The following is a 20,672-nucleotide window of genomic DNA, read 5'->3' as shown; positions in this document are numbered from 1 at the left end:
GGAAGGCCAATTAGGAGAATTTCCCATATCTCGTGTAATAGACGCCGTGTACAATGTAAAATGGTTCTCCATAGGCAGAACTCTGACATGATGATTTCTCTGCACAAGTTCCATGTCATGGCCCGGGATCAACTACGTTTTATCTAGCAAACCTATGTCCAAATGGCAGCCAGGGGCATACATTTATTTGAACAGTTTCATAGATGAAATAAAGTATTTTTTTTGGTTATGTGACCTTTGCCTCACGATGGTCTGAATTCTTAATCTTCCTTTTCATCTTTATCAGGTTCAACGGTGATTCAACTGATCTGTAATAACCCAAACGTCCCATCGTGGCCAACCAACCCGTCAAAAATAACGCCGTGTTAAATCCATTGCTTCTCTTTGGAAGTCCGGATATTGCTGTTGGGTCGGGGAGAGATTTTATGAAATGGATGCCGATCGATTGTAATCAAGGGCGCCTCACGCCTCTAAATTTCAGGAAAAGGTTTGCGGCCCCACACGGCATCCTTTTGATGCCAATTGCTTGAGCTCAGGACAGCAGGTTGTTGATTAATGTCTCAAAACCCCTCCTGTTCCTGCAACAAAAGTATCTAGTACTTTAGTCCTTTCGTTCAGCTTTAAAAACAAACGCATATGTTTCAATCGTTAACTGATGTTTCAGGAATGTTGTAAAAAAACAAACCTCCAGTCAGATATTCCTGAATTGTAATTTTGCTGTAACAAATACATAATATTTTATGGTGCTGATGAAGTTCAGACATCCAGGTAATAAGATACGCCAAAAAACAGTTACTCAAGCAACTGGATAAAATTTTGAAACAGTCATTCCTTTCCGACAGCATCCGCTATCTGACGAAAGATAAGATGCTGTCTGAAACGTCTGACTGTTACAAAATTTTGCTTGAGCAACCATCTTTTGCCGTAAATACATTGTGTGTTTCAAACGTGACAATATATATATTGTGGATGCGGGCAGATGTCGTTTTCAATATTTCACATGCTCTCAAGAGACGTGGCTATACCCGAAGGAACGTTGTAAATGTTGTCGTGGAACGTGAAATTTTATCCGATTACAAAATTTAGGCAGCAAAACTAGTTGAAACAGCGAATAAAAGAGAGAGAAAAGGAATGATCAATGAAACGGAAATTGCGTCTATCCTCGCCAATCGCATTTAATACTCGGACGTCCTGCCGACCTCAAAATGAAATGCCGATATGGGAATAAAGATATTAGTACACCCCCGTGATTCCCGCTGTAATGAAATCGTCCCGAGCTTCCGGCGCAAGAGAAGCTCCCGTGTTCATGTAAATGTTCAGCCGATCTTCCCTTGGTCATTTGCGATGGGAAGTGGCCCTAACCGCGGGATTTTCCTTCTTGTTTTCCAGCCGAATCCCATTCGCGCCGTGCCGTTTTTACCTGTGCCGAGCCGACATCTTCTGTTGTGAGGGTTTGAACCGCTTGTCGATGACACTGAACAATGAGAGAGTGGGATGGGGACTGGCTGTCGGAGGCGGAGATTGGGGGAGGGGCCAAGATCAAGTGGGGTTTGTGCCTGGCGCAAGTCTGAAGGAATTTTCCCAGACTCTCTCTGCATCGCGTTCTCCATGTTCCCGGCGAAACTTTGCGTTTTGTGGCCAGGCGTACAACTAGGACGTACCGGCTGAGCAGGAAGGAGGTTTGCCGGACGAGATGGCGAGATTATTGCCCCTACTCGCAGCTTTGCTGGGCTGTCTCGGCGGGTGCAGTGCTGGACAGAGCGGCGCGGCCAGCTTGGAGGTTACCCGGGACACGTTTATTGGAGAGATGGTGGCGGAAAATTCAAACGAGATGGAGTTGTTGGAGGTCGGGGGATCGCCGAAAACGAGAAGTCTATTGTATTTTAACGTTACGTCCTTATTGGAAAGTAACAGCTTCACGTACCGTTACAATTATAAAGGTAGTCTGAAAGTGGAACGAGCTGAGCTGATACTCCGGTGCAGGCCTTATGTGTCTCTCTCCGGGCCCTCTGTGGAACCCCTGGATGAACAAACTACGGTTTTCTTAAGCAAAGTGCTACGAAGATGGAGTAGGCGAGCCACTTTTGTCAACAGGGTTTCCGGGAAGAAGTGGAAGCAGGCGTTTCTTGACACTTCAGGCCGGACAGGAGACGCAACCCCACCCCGCTCGGAGTCAAGGCTGAACGTGCGGGACTGTCAGCAGGGATCAGGGTATCTTCGGATAGAGATGGGACAGATTTTACAAGAATGGTTGGATGGCCGGGACTCGAGTTTTGGAGTGCTCCTCTGGACCCAGGGGGAGGGGAACGTCCAGTTTTACTCCAAGGAAGACATTCGCCCTGACAGAAGACCACAGATAAGCGCTGTCATTCAAGGTGGGTTGTTTGAAACCTTACACACATCCCGATAACACGTTTCAAAGGCAACGACATGCAAACGCGGGGTTGTCCGTGATACGGTGTCACGAGCCCCGCAGCGGTTTTGTTGCAAGGACGCTGCTAGAATATATTAGTTACAAGATTGGTAAGTGGGAAGCTTTACAGTCGTGTGGTTTCATTGACATTGAAATATGAGGTTAGAAAGCGATGTACATGTCGTGCAATGAAAAGGTGGAGGATTTTCATGTTCCTGATTGACACGTTAGAAACGTTTCGTTGAAGCTGCAGATGATCAAAACACGGTGACGACGGCTATGATACAAGATGGGGGAAAGGACTCGGTTCTGTTTGCTCCTAAGATTCTTTTGATGTCTTCGTTTGAAACGCCTGTTTTTTGTCGTTGCAAAGTATAGTGTGAATTTCGCACTTTGTGGCACATTCTTCTGTATGTCCGTCAGGATCTGTAAGAAAAAGCACATAGTAGCTCAGCTCAGCATGCTCTGTTTCTTCCGTTGTGCGTGTATGTATTGGATGTGCTTCGTTACACAGGCTGCATGTGCAATATATCGTCAGACAGATGTGGTTTACCACTAGCCAGAGGTTAATATGAACTGTCAGAGAAAAACTTCAGTGAATAGTGCGATAAGCCTGCGCATGCCCTGGTGAGGGTTGTTCCACTAGTCCTCTGAGTCAGTGAGGTTTTGTAGGCAAAGTCTCATCTTTGTACATTTGACATTGCAGAAATATTTCTTCTTCCAACAGATTATGACGTTTTACATATTTCTGGCTGGAAGTTTAGTTAATGTGGTGCCAAGTACAACACCAATTTTCCCTGGCCAGATTGAAAAGCCTTTTGGTGGTTTTGTCCAAAAGAAACCTACAGCTCCTACTCAAGAGGCTGATATAGGCTTCATCTATTAAAAGGGAGGAACAGAGTAATCCAACCTGCCTTTCATGCAACTAGAATCATGCTTTAAAATCCTCTTAATTATTCCTTCGTGTTATTAGGTACAAAATCTCCAGACTGTGTCCATTTTTTCCCCAAATGGAACAATCCTTTTAGGAAAGATGAAGGAAAAATTGATCTGGCATGTAATCATGGATTTCATGTACCAGCAGGGAGATAAGCTACTTAAGGCAGATTACTTCACCTTAATCTGATTGGCAGCATGTGAGGTCAAAACCTGCTGTGGCATTTTATATCTAACTAAGTTAATTTCCTGTACTTGGCTTTTTCACCGTAAGAAGTCACACTTCATGATATGAAAAAACGATGTTGATCTTTTTATGGGTGAAATGGTGATGTTGAGTTAAGAATTTTTTGCCTGAAAAAGAATGGTTCCCTGTTTGCCATCAGTATCAAGAGACAATAATCTTATCAATAACAACCACCATATTTCTGTGCTCTGTGTAGATATCATCATTTATCATACATATTGGGTACCATCTTAACCTATAGTTGCTCCTTTATTTGCAGTGTCCCTTCTTTTAGCACCAAATAAAAGAAGGGACGGTATCATTTGAATTCACAACCCGCAAAGACTTCAGCAAACTGTAACATTCTGTATTCTGTGGAGTGTGATAGACATTACTTTTGACTTGAATGTTATTACATTTAGTGATAACATCAGTAGAAAATTCCTTCTCAAGCTTTTAATAGCATATATATGGTGATGGGAAACCAGACTGTGAATCACTCTAATATGAACAGATTAAGGGATTTAGCTTAAGGCAGTAGAGTGAGCAAGAAAGTCATAAACTCCCACGTAAGGTCCTCATAGGTGCACCACAATCCCGCTGTGGAGACACTTGCAGATGTAAATCCCATTAAGTTGGTCTTACCCCACTCTACAGGCTTGTCAGGTCTGATGGAAGATTCAACTGACAGGCTGACAATAGTTTCTATCTGGGAAAAGCTAAGGGCAGTTCCTTCATACAAATGAACAAGCACAATTCCCAAATACTGTAGCTCTACATGTAGTTGATAATGTAGATCTAGATGTTCCTCTTTATTTATTCATTTATTTATGTTCCTCTTTGATGATAAGAAGCAACAACAACAAAAAAGAAATAAAAGGCTGAGGTCAGACTTGGTGATTTGGCTTTGCTATGTAAAGAAAAAATATAACATAACGTGTCCTATTTACATGCGGGAGCAGTTTACGTCCAGTTTGGGTCATGTCCACAAGTCGCGGTGTATTATGCCAAAACCTGTTCTCATGAGCAATAAAGAACGTCATAAGTATGATCCTTAGCTGTCTCTCTCTTTTATATAAAACAACGAAAAAGGTTTCCGTCCAGCGACATAACATAATAAACTCCTGAACCAGTAACAACAAGTTGCACGGAATGGTCGTGCATGACGTATTTCATATGTGATTCGACACCGCGTACTTCATCATGTGTTTCTTACTTACACGATAGCTAGTATCTTTTAAAAATAGCTGACGTTAAACCTTTCTTTGATATTCAGACTATCCATGGTGATTCGAGGTTTGAAACTCTTACCAGTTTTAGGAAGGTTTGATACAAGCTAGCGACCCCCGCACCGGAGGTTAATTTTTGCACGGCAAAACATAATAGCCATGCGTTTATCACGTGAACACCACGTGCCGCGCATGTCGTTGAAATTCACTGATTAGAATTGTTTTCTTCCATCGCGTCAAGCAAGCGGCGGGTCAAACATAATGACTTTACTATTAATTGTATGTAGACCACTTTGGATAGTTACTGTGCATTTTTTTATGGTCTATGTTCTTCAAGCATAGCGCCAGAAGGGAAAAGACTGAAGTGGACGATAATGGGTTATGCTAGCACAATTTTACATCATATACATTGGTATAAATACATGCTCGCAAGGCGTTAAACAGGCGGAAAAAACTTACAGACCATGCATTTTCTTTTTAGAAGAGCTGATATATCTGCCCATGGGTTTAACATTTGGCTCTGTCCTCACGGTTTTAAGATAAATATGTTTTGAATAAATCAGACGTTAACTGGTCACCTTACGTTACATGTATGCAAGTACATTCTATAAAATTTCCTTGATGTTTACTTAATGTTCCTGAAATCTGACTTTGGTAGGTTAATGGACTATCCAATTAGTTTAACCTAACAGAGCTCTGATAATGTTTCATAATGGTACATGAACATTGTGCAATTTTTGTTTCATTACTGAGCATTTGAATAGTTACTTACCTTAAACCTGAACACTTAATTCATATCAGAGATTTTTTCAAGCAACCTGTCAGCAGTACAGGAAGGTGGTCAGTAGTACATCCCATTAATGAACTAGGTATGAGAACTGGTTATAGAGGGAGATTTACCATCTTCTGCAGTCTCCAATAGCATCAAGTTAGCTTGTATCAAGCAGTAGCCAAGAGGATGATGCAAGGAAGCGTTACAATGAACAAAAAAATTGATGATGGCCACCTTGGGGTGGCAATTTCATTGTGGTGTTAGATTGGGTTCTTCATGATGTGATCTTGGGGCAAGTCATGCATGTCGTACGCACGTACGAGGCCAGAAACCATTTACAAAACTAAGGATAGCCATGGCAGCATTAACATACATTCATACTCCATATGGAGCACTGCTGTTGATTTCTTGATTTCAGAAAAGAATTGGTTTGTTTTTACCCACAAATAATGTGCATTTTGTAACTGTATTTATTTAAGACACAAAATAACATCATTTTTGATCTCGAAATTGCTATCTTTCAATATCTGATGGTGACTGTTACCATCATAGCCCAAATGGACTATTGGAATAATAGTTTGATATGAAGTTTCAGGAGGGGCAGAGAGAAGAGATAACGTGATGCAATTCTTCCACATGCAATACCTGGCCGGCTTATCAGTCAGTCCAATTTCCTCTCTACTTCACAGCGTTTTAGCTCCTGCAGGACGCAACATCATTTCTGCCAGTTCAGGTCACTGACCATTGTAGGCACTGTGGTCGATGGGAATATGACGGGACCCGACATTCTGAAATATTTTTTGTTGCTGCATTCATTTGTTTGTTCGTTCATTTGTTCATTCATTCATTCAGGCTCTTGTAGTGCCTAGTGGCAAGTTTCCTTCAGTAGCAGTGTATATTTTCACAGGGAGGATTGCTAGCCAATCCCTTCTAACATGCTCAAGGCACCTCCTAGAACACAGGACCCCATTTTGAGGGTCTGCATGGGAGGGTCCTGGCAACGCTTAACGGTAAATTCAGGCCGGCCGATAACGTTTAATGGTAAATTCGGGCCGGCCGATCACGCTTAACAGTAAATTCAATAGATTTAGAACATGAGATACCCCTGAAGACGACGGTTGATTGCTACTCGTCGCCCTGATCTTGTGGCAAAAGACCTGGTATGCCATGCATTCTTGCACGCCTGCTCCGAACCCTTTAAATTCGGCAGCGACACGTAATGGTGGGACTAAATGTTCATGATCGCAACAATAATAGGGGGTCCCGGGGGCATGGTTCCCCGGAAAATTTTGAAATCTTGACCCTCTGAAATGCTATTTCCTACATTCTGAGGGGGGAATTTTGATAAGTTTTATGACTTTTATCTCTATTTGTAAAAAAAAAAATACAGAACAGTTCCAGCTTGATTTTTGAGACCTCGCCGGAGCTGCGCTCCCGGGGAAATTTCTTGACAAGCTGAAACGCTATTTCTTGGATGCATTTACTGGTAATGTGAGTTAAGTTTAATGATGTCTCTGTTTGTGAAAAAATACAGAAGTGTTTCAGCTTGAGCTTTTGGGGGCGACGCCCTCCTGACAATATTTTTCGACGGAGGCCCGACATGCACCTGACCGGGAAAATTTTAAAATCTTGAACCGTGAAACGCTTAATTTCCTGAATTTTGAGGGGAAAACTTTGCTGGTAGAGTGAAAAACAGACAGAAGTGTTTCAGCTTGGGGGATTCATTTTTTGGGGGATGGGGGCACCCTCCCGACACATTTTCCCCGGAGTCGTGTGCTCCCCGGGGAAAATTTTGAAATCTTGACTCACTGAAACGCTATTTCCTGCGTAACGAGGAATTACTCAATAACGCTTAACGTTGAATTCAGGATGAGAAATAACGCGCTACGTAGAATTAAAACGACCAGTAACACTTCACGATTAATATACCGATGACGCTTAACGGTAAATTCAGGGCGGCTGGCAACGATTAACGGTGAATTAGAATCGCTCGTAACGCTTAACGAAAAAGGGCATGCAGACCCTCCATTTTACATCCCTTCCGAAAGATCCAACAGACATATCCTGCCCCATGAGGATTAAACGGGGGTTAGCAACCAGTAAGCAACTAACTGGAACCAGGAGTATTACTGTGAGGCTGCTACCAGTTGAACTACAGGGACATCCCACTGTGAAATATTCTTAATGCTTATGCTTAAGCACCTCACCCGACCTCATCCGACCTCATCTGACCTCATCCGAGTCTAAAATGCAGTGTATACGGGGCAGGGACATTATTTGATGGATACGTTATGGATACGTTAAATATGCAATTATGAATGCAAAGCAAGCAGCAAACTCTAAATATTTACCCGTTTTTATAAGTAAAGGGAGGTCAAGACGGCCGGCGCAATGAATACACACTACGTGTGTGTATTCGAGGCTGAAAAACACTTTGTGTACAGTTAATTTTTACACAATAACTGTACGCAATAAGTTATTGTACTGGTAAATACGTAGAGTTTGCTGCTTGTTTTGCATTCATAATTGCATATTTAACGAATCCAGAACGTCAAATCATGTCCCTACCCTGTATACACTGCATTTTAGACTTGGATGAGGTCGGGTGAGGTCGGGTGAGGTGTTTAGGCATACCGAATGCTTGGTAATTGGACATCTAAGTGAGTGAAGTATAAGGATGTATATGGATGTATGTAGGACCTGTCTTTTAAGGTTAAATTACAATATTGACCTATGAGTAGAAACCATGAAAAAATATACAATTTGTGTGCATGAAAAAGTGTATTACATGCATCTATGTAATTATACACTTTCTGTAATTCCCTGACCTGAAGATTCTGCAATCTACAATCATCATTTGCATTGTGAAGATGCAGATCACAGATGTGAAGAACTAATACAATCATGTATAATTCATTATCCATATGCATTCAAATTTGATTGTTATCATCTTCATTTTGTTAGCTTCCTCCATTATTCTATCTTAAGGAAAGATATAGAATAACGTAATTATGCAATACCTCGCTTACTTTTCTAGTTTGATGTTGAGGGTTATCTGTTTGGGAATTGAGTGATCAGGAAGTAGCAGAAAATGAAAAGTTATAGCAGCAGGAGCTAAAACAGGAGTTAAAACAGAACAGTTACGCCCTTCATCATGAAAATTCAGAACAGTTACGCCCTTCATCATGAAAATTCAGAACAGTTACCCCCTTCATCATGAAAATTCAGAACAGTTACGCCCTTCATCATGAAAATTCAGAACAGTTACGCCCTTCATCATGAAAATTCAGAACAGTTACGCCCTTCATCATGAAAATTCAGAACAGTTACCCCCTTCATCATGAAAATTCAGAACAGTTACCCCCTTCATCATGAAAATTCAGAACAGTTACGCCCTTCATCATGAAAATTCAGAACAGTTACCCCCTTCATCATGAAAATTCAGAACAGTTACGCCCTTCATCATGAAAATTCAGAACAGCTACCCCCTTCATCATGAAAATTCAGAACAGTTACCCCCTTCATCATGAAAATTCAGAACAGTTACCCCCTTCATCATGAAAATTCAGAACAGTTACGCCCTTCATCATGAAAATTCTTGGACAGTAAGAAGCAATATATGTAACAAGCAGTGCTACAGTCTGATTTACTGTCAATCATCCCGTGGAAAGTCATTACTTGGTACATTCCACGGAATCACCTGCTGGTCTTGTGACACACATTGTGTGGGAGGTGAACATCAGACAGACATTTTAATCAGCAAGAAATTTTGTTACATGGTCTGAAATGATGTTGCAGCCCTGGGCATGTAGGATTGGTTGATTCCATGCCATTTCTTGTTTGGCAAGTCATCTTATTGTAAGGTCTGTCATCCACTGTGTATTTCTACCTGCAAACTACAAGCACTACATTATGCACAGACAGTGTATGAAGAAGGTACAGAGCAATCAAAAGATTTGAAAACATGATAAGTTTGGAGATTCTTAAAAAAGAGCACTGCAGGAGTCACAAATCTAGCTTATTACTTTCAAGAATACCGCACCACACATTCTGCTTTGATGCTTGACATCATTATATTGCAAGATTAATGATACAACATTTTTCTTAGGCTGATATTAGTGCTGGTGTAATTTGTCCATACCAGTCATGAAATGTGCGGAAGTGGCTGGTGCTAGAGGGCAATACTTGTGTCAAAAATGTACATGAAATCAAAGCAAGGATACCAACATTCTTCATGCCTAGCACATCATCTTTGGGTCATACTGAATTCTTGTTTCTTGAACTTGCCTGCTTCAAAATTCTAGGGCTTGAAAAGAAATCCTTTCTTTATCTCGGTTCTCCACAAAAAAGACAGTATGGCAGCAGTGATTTGAATGGCATGTTATCCATACCCTTACCACATGAATGCAATGCCCCCTTGAGTGCTATCTGTAAAATATACTACCAAGGGATCTATTGAAAATCTTCCAAATATCATATATATTGTACTTTTACAACGCATGCTTCTAAGCCCAGTTCATGGCAGAACCTTGGGAGGACAGATAGGATGCAGTTTTGCATCAGGAGACTATGGCAGACACCCTATGACCTTGAAAGGAGACGGTTCCCTGCAAAGGAGGAGGTGAAGCATGACTGCTTCTGCCACTGAATTATTGAGTCCCCGCATCAAATCAATATGTCCCGTCCTACGCGACGCAGCCGTTCTGCTCATTCAATATCCCAAAAGCAGTTTCCTGGAAAAGCTAAGGGGTCCTACATTTCATTTGTGATGATTTCTACAACATTTTCAGGCTTTGCATGCCAGTGAGTGATAATGACTTGGAAAATGTCCTGGCAAGGCTGATGCTTGGAGAAGAAAGGACAACATGATTACATTTGCCACTGCCATGTGAGTCTCCACATGTAACATAGAGACATGCACACAAGGTCCGAATTTACCATGTACATGTAACTACCATGTCTTAGAAATGAAGTCAATGCTATTTTTCTTACTTCTTTTATGGAATCCTTGGCAACCATTATGAATATAGAATACTCAGAGGAACAGAAAGGAAGAATATTGTGAGACTAATGGGTGAGCATTAAGTGCAGTTGGCATGTATGAGATGTAGTTTCCCCAAATCGATGGGAATACTACATGTACGTACCGCAAAATGAGATTGGCATGTTGCTGGGGAGGCCAGGTTAAGCATAGCAGGTAATACCTGTAGACATTGTTGAAATAAAGGAAGGAACGAGGGAAAGAAGGAAGGAAGGAAGGAAGGAAGGAAGGAAGGAAGGAAGGAAGGAAGGAAGGAAGGAAGGAAGGAAGGAAGGAAGGAAGGAAGGAAGGAAGGAAGGAAGGAAGGAAGGAAGGAAGGAAGGAAGGGAGGGAGAAAGGAAGGATGGAAGGAAGGATGGAAGGAAGGAAGCAATACATAGTTTGTGTATTCTCTGTTGTGCTATTACATGTACAGTGAAGGTTACAAATGGTTTTAGATGGAATGTTCAATCAATGAACTTTAACCTTGAACTTTTCTAACATAGCAGTTGCTTGAGTCTCTGTCTAGATCATGGGTGACCTTGCAAGGCATAGCAGCCATCTGTCTTAAAATTCTGATTGTTGTTTTTGGTGTGCTCCATTTAACAAATAGCTGAGAACAGATAACAAAGCTAATTTATAAATGGCAGTTCTATCCAGAATTGTGCAGTAAACAAGCATCACATAACATAGATTTATTCATAGTCAGCAGCCTCTTCTTGATTAATCTGTTTCTGCATTATTGATGTCACAAAAATTACATTTTGGTTAGATATATAGCAACATCTCCATCAATCAATAAAGCCATACATTTTGTCATAGATATTTGTAGAGTTAGCCATATACATTTATAATGCTTGACATCCTGATAAACTCACTAGAATTTCATTTTTATAAAATCTGTATATTCTTGATCACAATGACAGCCAGACAGAGGCAGTGCAGCTTTGCAAATTTTATGTCTCTTCTTATAGATCAGTAATGTTTCATCTGTATGCAAACCTGTAAGAAACAAAAACTCTGGCCACTTTCATCCATGACATGTTTGTGAATAAATAATTGCAATGCCAATGGAAGGCCAGGCACTCACCATTTCATAATTGTTGCCACATCAACCCATGTTTTCTCTGATGTAAGAGAATGAATTAATGTATACTAAGCTGATGACCTCAGACTATATCAGAATTACATAATATTTTACTGACAGCCTGAAAGTAGTCTGTACTTAATATGCATGGAATTGCACTCCTTCTGTAGCTCTGTCTGCCTGAGTGAGCATGAAAATACAGATGAAAGTCCCCCATGCTACTTGTACTGATTGTCATGATGTGCTAACTGGTGTTGCGAGGAGTAAAGTGGCAAGTCTATTACGGTAATACACTATTGCAAGCATCCATAAGTAAAGCACAAATGACTATTTTCTGTGCTAGCACCCTTTGATAAGATGCAAGTATTGTTAACAGATCATAAACAGGGGAACTGTTCAATTTGCTACTCACCACTTTCTTAAGCAGTAAAGTTTCCATAGGAGAGGATCACTTAGGGACTATGCAGAGTCCTTTATCTGTACTTTTATGTTCCTCAATGTGATTCTGGTTGTCCATCTTCTTTTAACTCAGCTCTTCTTGTAATTGTAATGAGAAAACAAAAATTGTTTTGATTGATTCTGTTTAGTGCTGAAACCATAATATTCTCTCTAGAAGCAATTAGTGACTGAATATTCCTCCTGTGTACTTGTATTGGTTTTTGTCTTGTTTGATATGAGAGGAGAATGAAGTGTGAAGGATATGTTTTCAGGCTTAGTCATGGGCTGTTCCAGGGTTGATAATATAGAAAGGCATTACAGTTATTCATTCATCTCTAATGAATTAAGAACAGCACCTTCTAACAGACTTTCAGTACATCCTTGCTTGGAGCGTTTCCTTTGTAGAACATGAAAATGAGTTCTATCACAGGAATATGTATCTTGTGGAGTAAGAAGCTGGCATGTACTTTGATGTTTAACACTAATCACACAGCTACAGGCAGATTGGATTACAGTTTCAGCACCAAGGGCAGAGCTATAATGGCTATCTTAGGGATAGCCATCTGAACATAAAGAGTCTGCTAACATGCTTGCAGTGTCTTATCTGATCTTTTTTAGTACAAAGCAAGACCATAACTTCCCACCCAGGCTCATTCAGTTGCAAACTTAATTTGAAATTATTTGCCACAAGGCTGAAGGCGTTCCTGCCAAGAAATTATTTTCTGCTATCATAATACAAAATTTATTGATTTCACTGACAAAACCTGAAGGACACAAGCTGTTATGCATTTTATTGTCAAGTTTATTGGAACTGTTAGATTTGCCTCTGTGTACGGAGGTTTTGTTTTTAATATTGCCTGGATGTTTGTGTTCTTGTGTATTTGTTTGGTTATTTGTATCCTTGTGTTTTGTAGTTATTTGAATACACTGTAGAGTGTCAGGAAGTGAGCTTGAAGATGGTGGCACTGCAAACATCAGATTTGGAAGAGCAACAGGAAGGAGAGCTTATTGGTGGTAGAACTAGTTGTTTATCAGAAATGACAGATATTCCAGGTCATGGGGTCAATGGAAGAGGCTACTAATTTATGGGGAGATCCGTCTATGTTTTCACAATTTCTTCATGCAAGTCATGTTCACTGTAGAGTGACATTCATGTTCACTGTAGAGTGACATGAAGATATTGATGGACACATTTAATTTGAATCAAAATTTTATTTGCATAATTGACAAACTGAAATTAAACAAGACATACGCGAGAAGCTCTAGATATTTCTCGGGTGGGAGATCTTCGAACTCTTGTCTATGTTTAAAGGCAGCGTACTAGATGAATGAATGAGAAGGTGACTTGGAGTAACCTTCTATTCCATTTACCGACAAACTATGTCATATAATTTAAGGATAAGCCTGTAAGGAATGTTACAAGATTATGAATCAGAGCTATTCAAGCATAACAATGTGTGTACAAACATGTTCAATGGTTTTGTTACTTTTGTGTGAAGGAAGGTACTAGCACGACAGTTGAAATTTTGCCACCATTGATGCATGAGATTTTCATGGATGTTACTCACAGTTCAAAAAATACAGTCACTCATGCATGATAGTTTTTGTCCAAACATTCAAACATGACAAGCACCCAACCATGAAGGTTGTAGATGTGATAACTTGAAATATTTTAATGATTTAAAAGGTTCAAATCAAACAAGAGCCTTTGAAGTGTAAATTGTCCAATTTTGTAGGCATAGACAAGCATGGGCAGTGACTGTTTGAGATATGAAGCATGTAGCTTTGAATTGATTGTCAGGATCACTCAAGTCACTTAGCATGAATAGTTGTAGAAAACCTTTTTTTCTTTTATCACACTGTATACTATTGCTATTATATGTATTATTGTATTACTATTATCTACAACAGTAACTGTGTTTTGTGACACTGCATCTCATGTATCTCATGCAGCTTATGTTAGAGCTGCAAAAGGGATTTGCATTTAGAAAGAAACTACTTGAAATTTGAACAGTTGACTGTATAAACATGTTTCTTCAATCATGATTCCACTAACATTACATGTAAGTATTTTTGTCATGTAAACTATAACTAAAGCTCTACTGTGTATGAAGATTCATTGCAATGCCCTTTTAAAACATCTTTAGTCTCCATTTTATCTTATATGAATATTCATTATGATGATAGCTGCATAGGATATATAGGATCACACACTACATGATCTTTTTACTCATTTATATCTTGAAATGGTACATATGATGATAATTCTCTTGATTTATTTTTCTTTTAATGCAACAGATTTGTATGACTTTTCATAGTTGTCATATGTTTGCCAACACATCTGAAACACAACGACTGATAAAGAGAAGTTTAGGCCTAATCTTGCTTAACATCTCAAGACTCATTCTCATTATTCAAACTACAGAACACTTGTTTTATATTGCACTTTTTCATTTGGATTTCATTTCATTGAAGTCCAAATGTTTACATAAAGCTCTGTAAAGTTATAGTCAAAACAGCAGCCTTTCCATGTCTAGATGTCTAACATAACATTGCAGACAGTATGGACAACATCGGGTTAAGTGGAGATGGCATGCTTTCATATCCATCTATTAGTCGGGTCTGGAGTGGCATGTCAGGCGATCTGGGCAATATCAGGTTGAAGCAGTAATGACATGTTTGATATGGCCCAGACACGTGGGTCTCCATAATTGATTAGAGGAAGCATGATACTGTAAGGGATAGTTTTGTCTCTCTTGCATCTATGACGCAAAGGGATATTCCATTAAGATGGAAATATGGGGGTAGGCTGGTTGTTTTTCTATGGAACTGATTTTAAGGAGAATACATTTTCAATGAAGACCGTACTTAGCCTGTTTTCCATTCCTGTTGTAGCTACTGAGTCTCTCCCGTCCTCTGCACAGAGGACAAAAGAGACTCGGTATCTACAGTAAGGATAGATCCCAGTCTGCTCTAAGGAGAGAGAGGGGGGCCTGAACTTTGCAAGATAGGCCGGTTCAATTGTTACCATAAAGAATTAAAGTAGGATTTTGTAGGTTTTATTGCTTACTTTTCAGCAAAAAAGAACAAAACAAAAACAGAACAGGAAACAAACTGACCAAGTGAAATATTAACTGTAACAGCGCTAGCTGTTTACTTATCAAACACGGTATTATGAATGTGAAGTATCATACATATTACACATTGAAGCAAATTTTCATGGTTACAGCAGTTCTTGTTTGATAATGTAAATAGCACCATAAATGTTGACTTTTGCCTAACATTCTTGTAATCTTGAGGGAATTGATTCTGAAAACATTGAGATGAATATCTTTCCACTGGTGTCAAGGGAGCATATAGTTTGAAACCAGTTTATCCCAAATATGTAGATGATCAAATATCTATAGGAATATCGTATGTTATGGGTTTGAGTGTGCAATCATTTCTGATGGATGCGCAATCTGCCTTTTGTCAGTATGATTGAGATTAGAAGAAAAAAAAATGTAAAGAGTAACTTTTGTCATCCCAGCTGAAACATCCTACTGCACCATTGAAAGTTCTTACTTACAAGGATCCCTGGTATTTTGTACCTGCATGATGCTCAAGATGAGTGTCCAGTGCCCAAAATACCACCTGCTTACATTAGGACAGTCTCTGCAAAATAGTTGGAGTTGTGCAGGTATTTCTGATGTTTACCTGCACCTGACCTGCACTGTTCGATGATAGACCCACTGCAACACTAGAGTCATGATCAACCAGTAGCTATTGGCCATGGTGTTTGTAATCCTATTAGTGAACATGATATTGTAGATCTTTCTGCATCATGAAGCTGCAGAATACTGTAAGAAACTATGGTGACTAATTTGCCACTTTGCAAAAAATGTCACTTGCATGAAATCGGTTCTATTCTGCAAAAGCCTTAATTTCTTTCCAGTTTTATATTGGGTTTATGTCCATTTTTAGTGTGTATTGATTAACTTGTATTGCTTTTTACATTACATAATCATGTGCAGAAAAATGTTAAAACAAGCTGGTGTAAGTAGAAATCCTCTACATGTCCTTTGAGGTACTCTTACTGTATGGATTGCCATTTCAGTACCAAGGAAAGACTTGGTGGCTATTTCAGGGCTGAGCACCAGTCTGAAGTCTGGAAACCTGTTTCTTAAAATCCTATAACTATTCTGCCGGCCCCTTCCGTACAGTAAAGGTTATGATTGACTGTTTTACTTTATGTTCTATTACAAAAAGAGAATATCTCCAGTGGTCTATCAGCTGACCCTGTGGGTCTGTAGTAAATATTCTGCCTGTGATGAAATGGAGTACCAGAGGGATGGTGAAAGTGGGGGGAAACACTCTGCATGGTTTGTTTTAGTTAATGGAGAAGGGTTCGAAGTTTGTTTTTTGTTGAAACTTAGATGTTCTTAGATTCTGATATCATGGTAAATTATTATTTTCAACTTGTTAGTTTACTTTTCTTAACAGATTTTTTTAAATTTCTTGCTATAGGATCATTAAGAGTATCTGATTGTTTGTAATTATAATGTATGTTTTCTATTATTGTAGATGTCACATGTATGTGTCAGTAACATGACAGTCATTTTAGAAAATGGATATCAATGACAAGGTGTCATATTCTGCAGTGTGTCATAGCCTTCTTTTATTTGTCCAAAATAATAAGGCTTTGTCCAGAGGAAGGAAAGCATAAAAACTAAGCAGTTTATTTACATGCACTGTGAGAAATGTGAGCTGTGAGCTATGAATGTGCTGTTGGCTCAACAGCAATTTCCTTGTGCACACCCCACACCATTAATGACTACTAACAGGAAAACATCACATACATGTAGGCTTTCTTCTGAATCAGTATTCACCACAGTGAGGCTGTGAGGGATGGACCAGTTAGGATGGGGAGGGGGATGGAAAATGATATCTGCATCAAAATGCTCTAAATTATAGTTCTTTGAAAAAAATCAAAGTTATTGGACACAAGGGTAATGACAAAAAGCAGAAAGTTTTGTTTAAAAAAAAAGGTGCACCAACATGTTTTCATAATTAATCACCACCCCATCCTCCAACCATCTATCCTCACCTGGGCCATATTCAACATGCAGGCAGGTTTTGACTGGAAGGAAAGATGGAATACCATTACTGCCATTACCAACTAAACAACATTTAGCCTTTTTATTATGCTGCCTTAGCCTTGCTCTGTCTACCCAATAGCAGAATGTGCTATCCAGGCTTGTAATTTTCGTGCAGTCCTTTCTTTAGTATTCTTCTCACCCTTTTTAGGAAACAGCCAGTGGATTTTATGCTACGTCCTCCTCTAACCTTAGTAAGCTTGGTTCAGCCATCATGGACTTGCTTATTGATTGGAAATGGCATTCTGTACAGGTTATGTATCGCATACAAAGTGGTGAACAGATATGTTACTAGTTGAACATTCATGACTGTATAATCATTGAATCAGTAAAAAAAAAGTAACATTATGTAATGTTTGTTCAAAGAAACAGATAATTGAAAGCATTTTGAAAATTACTATAATTGTCGATGATTATAAACAAAATATGAAAAAATGAAATAAATATGTATGAAGAAAAAAAAAGAAGGCATGTTTTGCAAGCAGTCATATCAATATGCATTACATCTGTAATGGGCATTTTAATTTATAGAGGATCTGTGCTGCAAACCCTTTGACAATATTTATGATTTTTTTCAGCTAAATAACATGACAACCTATTACTACCCCAGCAGGGATTTTTTTATGGGACGTTCCTGATGAAAAAAAAAATTGTTGAGATGAATAAGAGCAAAAGCACGAAGGAATTTGTGCAGTGAAGAAACCTGACACATTTAGTGCATATTCACACTTTTATTACGACCTTTTTATATCGAAACAGGGTTACCTGTAATAATTTTCTGACACAAGGAAATAGAAGATTTACTCTGATTCCCCTGAGCGGTATCCCTCTATGAGTCTGTGGGTGACATTTGGAACAATTCTAAACTTTTTCACCGGGATCATAGGAAGTTAGATTACATGATGAGAGAGGCAGGATTGCTGTCAGCGTGATCTTCTCTTGGGGCCAATTACCCAAACATGGCTGTTATTATCCACATTTGTCACCAGCCTCTAAATGTGTTTCTGTGTTATCTGTATCATCCACCAAGCCACATGTTGCCTCCATAAACAAGACAAAATGGATGGCTTAGGCTTATGGCTTAAGACTTTCTCTTTAGATCCCTTCCTCTAATGATATATTTTGTAATATTTTCCCCTCAGGATCATTTCTTTTGAAGAACACCCCCGTAGTTATGAAATGCAGTGGAAATGCCTGCCATGTGAATTTTTCTCCACAAAGTCTAATGTACATGCAGCAGAAGGGCATGATTATTTTATAGGTGTAAAGCTTTTATGAAGGTCTACCGAAATTCAAATCATTGCGATCATTACTTTGCAGACAACACCCAATAACATTAGGTGAGAGGAAGGGAAAAACACACAGATAATTGAGCTGTGATCTGAGGTGTGTGGGTCAACTTTCTTTGCTGAAAGGCAGATACCCACTTCTTTCCAGTTGAAATACGAAGGGATTCCTCATCAAGCATTTTGACAACGTCTTCGTAGATTTCATGGAAGGAGGAACACGACCCACACAGCTCTGATCACAGTTCACCTTTATTTTTATTAAAAAGGACGTCGACTGGAAAGTAATGACCACAATGATTTCAAATTTGGTTGATATCGATAAAAGACTTATACTTATATATATATTTGCGCGCCAAAATTTGAGTTGTTCACCTTATTTCTGGGTGAGGTCGAGGACTTATTCATCACCCCTCGTATTACAAAATAATCACAAGGCCAGACCTTGCCAATATCTGTCGTTGATTATAATGCAATGTTCAGCGATTCTGTAGAATGAAACGGACACAGGATGTAACGTTAGGTAACATAAATTCGGGATTTTTCCGATAATGGTTGACTGAAATCAATCTAGCAGAACAATAAACCATCCTTTTTTTCTATTATTCTGTCAGTGTCATGTACTATCTTTGCACTAATCATATAATATGGTAGATTTTGTCTCTAGTCGTGCTGACACCATAAAATTTCAACTTGAAACTACCGTCCGCCGCACGCACAATGACGGTGCTGTCGGACAGGGGTGAACATTAATTCGGGAGAGAAGATTCGTCTTGAATATCTTACCGCTTATTACATTTTATACAGCAGCTATGGATATAGACGTGTCCAAGTAAAAAAAATACACGAAAAAACGGCCGTACCGCACACATCAGGCCTCTGGGATTAACCCGTGTGTTGAGTCGGTAGAACGTCACTCAAAGTTCACCCCCACCGTCATAGAAATTTGTACATTATTCATCGGGGCGTTAGCTGGATGCCGTAGAAATGGTAATACGACTATGTCCATGTGTTTCTGCTTGTGCTAAGAGCAAACTTTGAGGAAAATATCGCCATCAGTCCACTATCACGCACAACATTTGGACAAAAAAGTGTTCCTCGCAAACGTTTGTCGTCTGCCGAATAGCAGGATTCTGGGTAACGAATATGGCGGCGGGAAAATTCACCGTAGTGCCGTAGCCATTGGTTGTAGCAACAAAGAGGCGTTTTGATGATTAATCACACTTAGAGTCCAGTTGTAGGTTAGCAAAAGAGATTCTAATAAGTTGTATTGTAAATAATTGTGTTGAGCAGGAAGCGGATGTGACATTTGTCTTATAAACCAGCGAAAAACTATGTAGCATAAGTCTCCCACGAAGCCCTCAGACTGTGACAATAAGGGACGGAGAGTTTTTGACGTAGCCAACTTCTAATGCATGGTTATCGAAGCTTTTCAGACAGTGTTCTGAATACGTTAGTCTGTCAAGTTTGCATTTCTAGCGGTATTACTGATGTTGCATCTAGCATATAACGTTGGGTAACATAAATTCGGGATTTTTCCGATAATGGTTGACTGAAATCAATCTAGCAGAACAATAAACCATCCTTTTTTTCTATTATTCTGTCAGTATCATGTACTATCTTTGCACTAATCATATATATGGTAGATTTTGTCTCTAGTCGTGCTGACACCATAATATTTCAACTTGAAACTACCGTCCGCCGCACGCACAATGACAGTGTTGTCGGACAGGGGGGGCACATTAATTCGGGAGAGAAGATTCGTCTTGAATATCTTACCGCTAATCACATTTTATACAGCAGCTATTCGTTCCATCCTTGGCTTGAGGAGAGTGCTATGGATATAGACGTGTCCAAGTAAAAAAAATACACGAAAAAACGGCCGCACCGCACACATCAGGCCTTTGCTAACATCCCGTTTGTTGAGTGGGTTGAACGTCACTCAAGGTCGATCCCCACCGCCATGGCAACGTGTACATTATTCATGGCAAGTTAGTTGGATGCCGTAGCAATGGTTATACTACTATGTCCATGTGTTCCTTGTTGTGTTAGGAGCAAACTTTGAGGAAAATATCGTCTTCAGTCCACTATCACACGCAACATTTAGACAAAAAAGTGTTCCTCACAAAC

At 39.6% G+C, this 20,672-nt stretch overlaps 1 protein-coding gene across 4 annotated transcripts in view; it reads left to right on the top strand.

The window, feature by feature from the left end:
* The first annotated feature begins 1,129 nt into the window (after positions 1-1,129).
* LOC136433202 (tyrosine-protein kinase receptor-like) overlaps positions 1,130-20,672 on the top strand; it is an 83,788-nt gene continuing 64,245 nt past the window's right edge. For 3 of the 4 annotated variants that reach the window (XM_066425152.1, XM_066425149.1, XM_066425150.1), the window contains exon 1: positions 1,130-2,375. In XM_066425152.1, coding sequence (XP_066281249.1) covers positions 1,694-2,375 — 682 coding nt within the window. In that variant the 5' untranslated portion in view covers positions 1,130-1,693. The remainder of the gene's footprint in view (positions 2,376-20,672) is intronic. The other variant, XM_066425151.1, reaches the window with a different exon arrangement.

This window comes from Branchiostoma lanceolatum, chromosome 4 (assembly GCF_035083965.1).
Source record: "Branchiostoma lanceolatum isolate klBraLanc5 chromosome 4, klBraLanc5.hap2, whole genome shotgun sequence".
In the NCBI taxonomy this organism is placed as follows: domain Eukaryota; kingdom Metazoa; phylum Chordata; class Leptocardii; order Amphioxiformes; family Branchiostomatidae; genus Branchiostoma; species Branchiostoma lanceolatum.
This window is presented reverse-complemented; position numbering and strand designations above follow the sequence as displayed.